General features: G+C 51.3%; 1 protein-coding gene across 1 annotated transcript; it reads left to right on the forward strand.

Moving 5' to 3' along the window:
- Positions 1-981: 981 nt before the first annotated feature.
- LOC139054583 (uncharacterized) lies at positions 982-6,456 on the forward strand. The gene is made up of 2 exons (XM_070531784.1): positions 982-2,464; positions 6,249-6,456. The coding sequence occupies exons 1-2, from the start codon at positions 1,355-1,357 to the stop codon at positions 6,378-6,380; spliced, it is 1,242 nt and encodes a 413-aa protein (XP_070387885.1). The 5' UTR covers positions 982-1,354; the 3' UTR covers positions 6,381-6,456.
- The last annotated feature ends 4,487 nt before the right edge of the window (positions 6,457-10,943 follow it).

A 10,943-nucleotide genomic window follows, 5' to 3' on the forward strand; every position in this document is an offset into this window, starting at 1 on the left:
CGATGTGTGTCCCTGGGGACCAAGCATCGACTTGTGCTGCAGTTTAGCGCTTAAAGTACGCCGCACTTCGCTGACTCCCCCTCACACGCCACCATTTTTACGCTCACGCAACTGCCATCCGAGGAAAAAAACTCATCTTCTTTTTCATATCGATCACTCATTACACTAACATTAACAAAAGACAACGGGACGGAGGGAGTATCTTCGACTGTTGCTTTCTGTTAATGAGCGCTTATGCAAACGAGCGTAAAATATATATATATATATATATATATATATATATATATATATATATATATATATATATATATATATATATATATATATATATATATATATATATATATATGAAGACGGATTCACTGCAGTGAGCCAGCGAAGATTTGCGTAGCGCGTGCGCGCCTTGGGGAAGATGCGCTTGTACCGGCAGGGAACGAGGACGACGAGACAGAATGCTAATTCTTTCTACTTCATTGCCGAGTTCTTGCTGCTTTTCACGGTGTCTTTTTCTGTTGTTGCTAATCTCTGTAAGTGGATACACCAGCACGCATAAAAGCTCCATCGCATTATTTCTCCTTCGCTTAATTGCTGAACGCTTCCTCTCCCATACGGCTTACCACGTAGACCCTTCCGTTCCCTCAGCACCCAGCGCTGCAGCAAGCGCATAATAAATTATCAGCAGCCATTTTTCACTGACACGCGCGCCGCTTGGAAGAAGACGTAGCTCGGAGGGTACGCAGCGCACTCTGATAAGGCATTTCGAAGTCGACTTGCATGCATATGAGGCTGGGGTGCACTGGGAAACAGCCTTGAAGAGTAGCGAGGGGGGAGCTCTGTCACGAAGCGCCCACTGACATGCAGTGCAATGCGTGTGCGCTAGAAAGCTAGAACGCTGACACGCGCACACATACACATACAGAGAGTGTGCCTATGTGAAGACGCATGTACGCTCTCGTATGCACTGTCACAGGAGTCGACCACAGCCACCCGAAGTGAGCGGACGTGCCGTCGGCGCTCTCCGGACCCCGAAATCTGCCCGAAGAGAGCGTACGTGCCGTCGGCGCGCACTCCGAACCGATCCGACGTGAGCTTTGGCCGTCGCCCCCTGCCCGGGCCTCCCGAGGCGCGAGCTTTGCCCGTCGCCCCCCGCCCGGGCCTCCCGAGGTGCCGTGCGCTGTGTGTGCCAGTCACCACGGAATACGCACGAATCCCCTCCGTTTGCGCCGCTGCCGACCGCTAAACCTACATCCGAACTTTTTTGGACCACATCGATGTCGGAAAGTCTGCTCCTGGCCAGCCGCCGCACTTGGTTTTGCCTCGCTAATCACTGGTAGCGCACCCACCCCCAACAGCCATGGAGGTGCAGGGCGAAGACCTCGACCCGACAACGTTCAGACCCAGTGAGTGGACCACGATACTCCGCGCGTACAAGGGAGGCAAACCAAGCCCGGAAACGCTGGTTGTGCCCCCTCATGCAGCCCCTGTTCGAGACAAGCCTGCCGCGCCCGCCGTCGGTGCTCCGGCCGACACTGCCCCTGCGACCTTCAAGCCGACATACCGTGCTCAACAACAACAGCTGCGCGTGACGCACGCAATCGCATTGCGAAGTAAGCAACTTGCTTCACTCCCTCCCGGCACTATAAGGGTAGTCTTCCGACCAAGAGGAGGCCTCGCTTTGAACGGAGCCATGGCGCAGCCACTCATGAAAGCTCTGCGAGTCACCGCCGCTGACCGGGACCTAGGAGAGTTTCACCTCCGGATTCACCCGACGAATAACACCTTCACGGTCGCTACACCTCTCGAGTCAACGGCCCTTCACCTCGTCCAACTCAAGGAAGTGGTCCTTCAAGAAACCAGTTACCCCATCGCCGCCTACATCGCACCGCCGCCCGCTGCTGCGCGCGGAGTCATCTCGCAAGCCTACTGGGCGGAAACACCCGAAGAGATGCTACAAGACCTCCAGACTCGCAACCCGGAAGCTGATATCATCGCAGCCCGCAGAATGGGTAGGACCCTCTCCATATTGATCACATTTGCGCATGGCCCAGTCCCTCACACCATACGCTACATGAGTGTAGTGCATAGATGCACGACGTACAAGGGAAGTCCAGACGCGTGCACAAACTGTCGTCGACCGGGCCACAGACACGACGTGTGCCCCCACCCCAAGAGTGGTCTCTGCCCGCGGTGCGGGGACAAGCATGAGCCGCAAGATGTTCCCTCCTGCATCCCGATCTGCATTCTCTGTGGGGGGCAGCACCTCACGGGCACCGGCTCGTGCAAGGCAAGAAATTCCGCCACCAAACGACATAGCCCACCGCCCCAGAAGTCGAAGTTCCCTACCAAGAAGGACTTTCCCCCGCTTAACACGACCCTCCCGTCTACCTCTACATGGGCTTCCAAGGTTGCCAAGACGAATATCATGACCTCCCAGGACTCGGACGTGAAGGCTCTGCGGGATGAGGTAAGGCAGCTCAAGGCAGACCTCTCTACCTCCACCCCTGCTCTACCCCCCACTCCACCATCCCCATCTTCCTCATCCAACCCGTCCGACCAACCTCCTCAGAAAAAGAGGAGGCCTGATGAGAGCCCAGTCCAACCTATAGACCTGGAAGCCAAATTTCAGGACCTCGCCCAAAACCTAGAATCCAAGTTCACAGAGCGCATTACTGCGCAGGTCACTGCACAGTTCCAGACTATGATTGAAGCTACCATTACCGGTATAATAGATAGGGTCATATCTAGCATCATGGCCAAGGTTGAGGAGCGTTTAGCTAACCTTATATCTGGACTCTCAGCGGCCTCTCCTCCCGCAGTCCCACCTTCTGCACTCCTCCTTCGCCCCGCCACCCTTCAACATGGCTCCTCCGAGGCACCATAATTCCTTACAAATTATTCAATGGAATTGCAGGGGCTTTCGGCGAAAGCGCGACCCTCTGCAGCAGATTATCGCCAACTCGTTGTCCCCACCAGACATTATCGCTATCCAGGATGCCAACGTTTGCAGGCAACTGCCAGGATACGCTGTTATCCCCTCTGACTCCACTGATCTTCCTCGGGTGGTTACATACGTCTGTAACACCTTGCATTACGCGGAGCACGACGTTAGCTCCCCTATTGCTCACACCTTCATCGAAATTTTACCCCCCACCCCTGCACAATCTCCCCTGTTCATGCTTAACTGCTATCTTCTCCCACGACAGCCGATTCACCTACTTGTTCCACTCCTCAAATCCGTAACCCAAATGGCCGGATCAAACCCCCTACTGATTGCCGGTGACTTTAACTGCGCTCACGTGGACTGGGGCTATCGACGCACCAACCACAGAGGCACAGTTTTATACAATAATACGCTATTACTTCACCTGACCATCTTTAATGATTTTAGCCTACCTACGCGGGTTGGTAACAGTGTTACTGCCGATACTAGCCCAGACCTCACGCTTGGTAGAAACTTGGCTCACCTACAGTGGGAAAGAACGCAAGCCACACTAGGCAGCGACCACCACCTGATTCGCATAGCGGTGAACTATCGCCGACCTCAGCGCAAATTTACCGCTAGGCACACTAATTGGGATCAGCTCCGTAAATTTAGGCAAGCGCAGCCAGCACAGGGCCCCTTCGACCTAGACACCTGGACTATTCAGTTACAGAAAGACATTCGCCAACATACCCAAACGCTCGATACTACCCCAGATACCCCCGTTATCGACAGTAAGCTCGCCCACCTTCTTGAAGCTCAAGAGAACATAACGCGAAGGTGGAGAACTCAAAAGCACAACAGGAAACTAAAACTCAAACTCACCCAGCTTCAATCCCAAATAGAACACCATAGTGCCACTCTTTGCAAAGCTAACTGGGCTCAGGTTTGTGACGGCCTCCGAGGCAATCTCTCCACAACCCGCGCTTGGCACCTGTTACGCCATATGCTCGATCCCACGCAATCTAAAACACAGACGCGTCTTAGCATTCACCGCCTCACTCATAATCATCGGCAGGACACCGACGCCTTCCTCGCGCAGGTGAAACGCACCTATACCACCCCAGGTCCTCCTTGCAAACATCCCGAGTACACGGGCTCACCCCAACCACAGCTTGACGCTCCTATTACAGAATCTGAATTTCGTGCAGCCCTATTGAAATTGCGCAATACCACACCCGGGGAAGATCAAATTACGAATGCTGCCATCCGAAATCTTGATGATGCCTCCATATCTCACCTCGTTACCTACTTTAACGAGTGCTGGGAGGCAGGTACCCTCCCTGCCTCCTGGAAGCATGGAAAAATTATATTTATCCCAAAACCCCACAAGCCCATCACCCTCGAGAACATCCGCCCCATTTCTCTTACATCTTGTCTCGGCAAGACCTTTGAGCACATAATCCTCGCCCGACTGACAACGTACATGGAAGAAAATCACTTTTTCCCCCACAGTATGGTCGGCTTTCGCGCACATCTATCTGCGCAGGATGCCCTACTTCAAATTACGCACGATGTGCTTGATGATACCATCCCCCATCTTACTAAAGCCATCCTGGCGGTTGACCTCATTAAGGCATTTGACAGAATTCGACACGCCGCCATCTTACGGGAACTGCAGGAACTACAGGTAGGCCCTAAGACCTACAACTACGTTCGCGCCTTCCTCTCTGGCCGCACTGCCTCCTTGCACATTGATCAGCTCAGCACACCCTCTTATACGCTCGGTGAATTTGGAACCCCGCAAGGCGCGGTCCTCTCCCCCCTTTTATTTAACATTGCTCTCATCCCTTTAGCCCAGAAGCTCAATCTCATCCCACACCTAAAACATACTCTGTACGCTGATGATATTACCGCATGGACCACTCATGGCTCAGACGGGGAAATTGAGGAAACTCTACAATTAGCAGTCGACACGATCTCCGCTCACGTATCATCTATCGGACTCGAATGTTCCCCCTCTAAGTCCGCGCTCCTCCTAATTAGACCAAAATCTGCCGCCAACTCACCCATCCAAATCACTTTACAAGGATCCCCTATCCCCATCACTCCCACCCTGCGCATCCTTGGTCTCTACCTGCAGGATTCCGGGCGCAATGACCATACCCTTAAAACACTCAAGGCCTCCACGCAATCAGTGTTGCAGCTTCTACGCCGCGTATCTTCCCTGCACAAGGGTTTAGACGAAGCAGACAACATGAAAGTTGTTCATGCTTTTACGCTTAGCCGCATTCTGTACGCCACTCCATATCTCAAGCTGAACTGCACGGAAACCGAGCGCGTGAACGCCATGATCCGCCTTGCAACTAAGGCAGCCCTCAACCTGCCTCGCAGTACTAGCACAGCCAAACTCCTTGCACTAGGCATGCATAACACGCTTCCTGAACTAGTTGAGGCACACCTTCAGACGCAGTATTTAAGACTTGCCGCGAGCGCCACTGGCCGCCATATCCTCGCCTCCCTTCGCATCAACATACCCGCTAATCAGTCAACCCTTATGGCCATTCCTCGACACATTCATACACCCCTTGTAGTGAAACCCCTTCCTCGAAACGTCCATCCCCAATATCACATCTCTCGCCGCATAGCTCGCGCAAATGCCCTCCACAAGTATTACGGACAGGTCGAGAAAGCCATCTGGGTGGACGCCGCATGTACAACGCATGAAGCTGTAGCAGTTGCTTACAACCCAACCTTACCCCGACCCCTAACTCACCATCTTCCCTCGGGCTCTACACCTGAGGAAGCAGAGGAGACCGCCATCGCCTTAGCCCTTGCCCTTTCGGATGCTGAATACATCTTTAGCGATTCAAAGACTGCTTTGTCCAACTTTGCCAGAGGCAGAATTCACAACCCTGCCTGGAACTTGTTGAACATCCCCACCCAGAATTTACCACGTAGGGTTGAGCTCCGGTGGGTGCCGGCTCACTCTGGGAACCCCGGAAACGAGGCTGCCGATAAATTGGCCCGAGGTTTAATTTGCCGGGCTCAGGACAGCCTCGACCCGGGTTTCTCGAGGGAGCGGGTACACAGCTTTGCGGAGCTCACGCAAATACCCCGTTTGGACCGTCGGTCTTACCCTCCTCCCCACTCCTCCCTGACGCACTCCCAACAGATCCTCTGGAGACGCCTCCAGACCCGCTCTCTCCCATCCCCTCAGCTGCTATCCCACTACTGTGGCACCTCCCCTACATGCTCCCTATGCGGAGACCCTCACGCCACACTCTCCCACATCCTTTTTGGCTGCCCTGCCGATCCTCCCCCGCAGGGACAGCCCGCCATCTCAAGCTGGGAGGACTGGGAGGTCCTGCTCTCGTCTACGGACCCGACATCGCAGGTTACTGCGGTGGCTCGGGCTGCCGACGTCATGAGCAAAAGGAGCATGAACGTTTCGACGTAGTGCGGGACCGTGCGGTGGTCCAGGGACCCAGAAGAGTCCAAACTCACATGCTATGAATAAAGTTTTTCTGTCTGTCTGTCTGCACTGTCACACACAAACAGACGCGAACAGACGTGTACAGGCAGTCTGTACCAAAGAATGAGGCTGTCTCTCTAACACACACACACACATACACACACGCACACACGCACACACACCAATGCCTCTCGCTTGTGCGCATGCATACAAACACAAACACAGACGCGCGCGCACACGATGGAGAGAGCGTAGGCGCCCATCTTTCCGCTGGAGACCTGCATGATGCATACACACATACCCTGTGAAGCTCACCACGCCGCTCCCGAGGCGCTCCCGCAGGCCGGGCACGCACGCCGCGACCCTGTTATTATCGCGACGCTCTGCCGGCTTGCGACTCGTAATCGGCGTGTGCGCAGAGGAACGCATGCCCAACGAAGCCCCCGCGGCCACGGACGATAATCACGTCCCAGTCACGCCGGGCCCGATATACTGTATAGCGAAACGTATACATGTAGAGAGACGATACCGAAGGAAGCAGAGAGGTTTGAAGCGCAAGAGAAGGAAAACGGAGGGCCGTGGAGGGAACAGCGATGGAGCGCGGCCGTGCGGCAGCGAACAAATCGGGAACAACGAGAAGCCGAAATCTTTCGGGTTCGGAGACAAGGCTCGCCAAACACACAGCGCTGCGGAGAAGAACAAACGAAGGGAGGGCAGCAATAACAAGGCGACCTCGTCGCTGTTGTCTCAGGTCAAACAGAGAACGAAGAGACGAATAAAAGGAAAAGAATAACGCGCAGAAAGAAAACAGAAAAAGAAAGGTCGGCCGAGTTAGGGAAAGGTATACGTGTACACGCTGAAGCGAACCTTCCAACGAACCGTACAGCATTGACCGCGGCAGCCCTTCGGGATAGAATCCATCGCTACGGGCTTTCTCAGCTTTATATGCGCCTATTTTCATTGCCCCACCGGCCCTGCTTTCTATCTACGTGCCCTTTTCTTGAGGTGAGCTCTATAGAACACAATAAAAAGTGCGGTCGAGGCTAACAAGGCTCTCTCTCTCTCTTTCTATCCTCTATTCGGGCAAAATAGACGGTCGCCGCTATCTCCGAGCCGCAGGGTGCGAAGCCTCTTTGCTAGAATGCGGCGCTTCGTCTCCTCTCGGCGCTCGAAACTGGGAAAAACGCGCAGGCAAGCGGAGTCAGCGACCTTTGCGCGTACAGCAGAATGGCCCCCGCAGCGTGCGTGTACACTATAAGCTCGCGCCAAGTTTACTCGGGCGTAAAAACCACCAGCCTAACGGCTCCGGACTCCCTCCGCGCTACTTGTGTCTTGCGTAGCCAGTGCGGCGTATACGCGTGCCTCTAAACTCCATTTTCCTTTTTTTTCTTTTGTTCTTGCCGAGTGAAACCGTCGCCCAAGCGCAATTAACCAGTCTCGAGAGCCCCCAGCCCTCTCTTCGTCTTCAAGTGGCAAGGCGGGCAATTAACTGCAGTAGAACAGTAAAGAACGAATATCTCTGCGACTGATGTGGGGCCGTGTCTAGCGCAATGCGCGGAATCAAAGAGAGTTCAACGGGAGCCAAGTCTAGCAGCGTCGATGCGCTTTAAATCTCCTTGAATTGTCGAGCACTACACTAAGACGAAAAACACAGTGTCCAGAAAAATCGCCACCGTGTAGGAGCTTCATGCTTTATTTTAGTAACGTTCGGAACAATAAATCTCTAAGGGCCAGTACAGGACGACGACATACAGTCAAAAATCGGAAGGGAGAAGTGAGATAGAACGTCCAAACAAACAGAAAAACAAAAAAGCACAACGGCAATGAAAGGGCGAGCTTGCGAAATATAACAGCCCTTTACAAGATCCGGGCATAGAGTAGTATATATATAATACTGCATTCGTGGCCTCAGAACTGAGTTCTCTCCTTGGTCGTGGGTTCAAAACCCGCTGCTCTCATTCAAACATCGGCACAAAAACATGTGCAAGCGTCCTTTAGCCGCCGCACTGGTCTACCAAGAGTAAGGATCTGCACTTCTGTTTTCCGTCGAACCCTGTCAGAATTACCAGTCTCAAAGTTTTGAGTCAATCCTCTGCACTACGTTTCACTCCTACATACACATTGGGTGCTTTGTAACAAAGTCTTGCGTGGATGTCTGACGGGAGTCGAGCTCTATACTCCTACACATACGGTTGGTGCTTTGCAACGAGGTCTCGCGCGGATGCCTCGTGACAGTTGCGTTCTATTCCTACATACACGATGGACGCTTTACGTCGATGTCTCGCGCGGGTGTCAGGTGGCAGTTGCTCTCTACTCTTACACACACGATGGGTGCTTCGCAAAAAGGTTCGCATGGATCCCTTGTGGGAGTTGCGTTCTACTCCTACACACACATGATGGGTGCTTCACAACAAGGTCTCACTCGAATGCCTGGTAGCAGTTGCGTTCTGTTTCTACACACACGATATGTGCTTTACAACAAGGTTCGCCTGGATTCCTTATGGCATTCCCGTTCTACTTCTACACATACGATGGGCACTTAGCAACAAGGTTCGCGTGGATTCCTTACGGCAGTTGTGTTCTACTCCTACACGCATGATCAGGAGTAGAATTATTAACGACCTACCCAATGTTCTGACCACTGCCGGCTGTATTGTATATGCGTATGACACGACTATTCTTACTTACGCTAATGTCGACGAGCTACAGGGAATAGTTAACGCTGATCTACATAACTTCCTGGCATCGAAAGAACATGAGCATCAATCTGCTAAAAGCAGTTTTTATGGTTTTTCATTCATTCCCGACACTAATTTATAAATTTATATCTGTGTGTCTTGACGACTTAATACCAATATCTCATAGCACGATGTGTCTTGACAAAGTTTTAGATAGGCACCTGAAATTCAATCTTCATGTGCAATCGCTTGTCTATAATATTTCTTTTGGAATATGCGCCATAATCAAAACCCGCTCATAAATTCAGCCGCACATTATCCATTCCCTTCACCATGCACACATTCACAGCCATTTATCTAATTACGTATCAGCCTCTGGGGCAACACATACTTCACACACGTCAGTCAAATTCAACGCCTGCAAAATGATTTGCTTCGTCTCATGACTTTCAGCCATTTGTTATCTAATGCAACGCCACCTTATCGTAGTTTAAACATTCATCCTCTTTATCAGCTCTTTCAGTTTAAGTTATCAATTGTGATATATATATGTTATTTCATAACATTGAACATGTAGATGGGTTTGTCGTTGAAATGTTTGTAAATACTAACATTACTAGGTTCTCCGAACTCGATAACCGTCTTATACCTAAAGTGCGCACACACTATGGTAAGTTCGCAACCACATTTGCGGCAATCAAAGTGCGGAATTCGATTCCGCATATCGTTAAATGACCACTCACAGACCATGTACTCGTGAACCAAGAAATATTTAATGTAACAACTATCTTCATTCTCACAACTGACTTTTGTGAGTCTAATAATAATAATTGACGTAGAAATAATACATGTTATACTGCTATCATTTTATTGTGTTGTGAACTGACATTGCTTGTTCATTAAGTTTTCTTTGCCATTTTTGTCTTACTAAACAGCATTATATTTTCTAGTTTATCGCACTGTACTTTTTCAAATTGTTTGTAAACATACCGTAACCACTCCTTAATGAATATCTCGTTTTTCATTTTATTCATGCATGGGAGTCCTCTTGCCAGTTTCTAACTTTAAGGCTACCCTGCATAGTCTATGCTACCTGTGTCGTACTAATTTATATACACTTCTATGTAAAACTGACATGGTTGATGAATAAACTTGAAACATGATGGGTGTCATTGCAACAAGGTCTCGCGTGTATGCCGGGCGGCAGTCGCGTTCTACTCCTCAACATACCATGGGCGCTCAGCAACAAGGTTCGCTGAATTCCTTGTGGCAATCGCGTTCTACTCGTACACACATGGTGGATTCTTTGCAACAAGATCTCGCATGGATGTCTGGAGGCAGTTGCGTTCTACTCCTGCACGCACGATGGATGCTTTGCAGCAAGGTCTCACGTGTATGCCTGGCGGCAGTTGCGCTCTTGATGGTGGTGGTGGTGTTGCAGCAGGCGGGGTTAGCCTGGCACACATTGCCGGCAATTGTTCCTCCTGAGCCTCCTATGGGTGTTACTGTGTGCGTCACCAGGTGTCGAAGAGCCCCGCGTCTCGCATGAAGGCAATCAGCAGTCGCTGCGCCCTCTTCCTGGTTGCAATCTACTCCTATACACACGGTGGGTGCTCTTCAGCAAAGTCTCGTGTGGTTGTACAGAAGGAGCGCCAAAATATCACACGTGCATAACCATGTACTAATGCAAACAATGGCGAGTCTGTTAAGCACCTACTAAATAACCAGCATGCTACATTTTCCGTCTGATGCAAAACGCTCTACAGCATCCACTCGGATGTCGATTAAGTTTTGCTGCCCTCGATAGAAAATCAACAATAGGCTGCAGAATGGCAACGTTAGACGAACCTTGCGATCTCGTCGCTGAACG

Source organism: Dermacentor albipictus, chromosome 1, assembly GCF_038994185.2.
Source record: "Dermacentor albipictus isolate Rhodes 1998 colony chromosome 1, USDA_Dalb.pri_finalv2, whole genome shotgun sequence".
Classification (NCBI taxonomy): Eukaryota; Metazoa; Arthropoda; class Arachnida; order Ixodida; family Ixodidae; genus Dermacentor; species Dermacentor albipictus.

Bases quoted from the DNA above. Each gene is read 5' to 3' on its own strand.
- LOC139054583 (XM_070531784.1), top strand. From the start codon at position 1,355: ATGGAGGTGCAGGGCGAAGACCTCGACCCGACAACGTTCAGACCCAGT. The intron at 2,465-6,248 runs GTAAGGCAGCTC...CCTCCCCCGCAG, and splicing joins TGAAGGCTCTGCGGGATGAG to GGACAGCCCGCCATCTCAAG.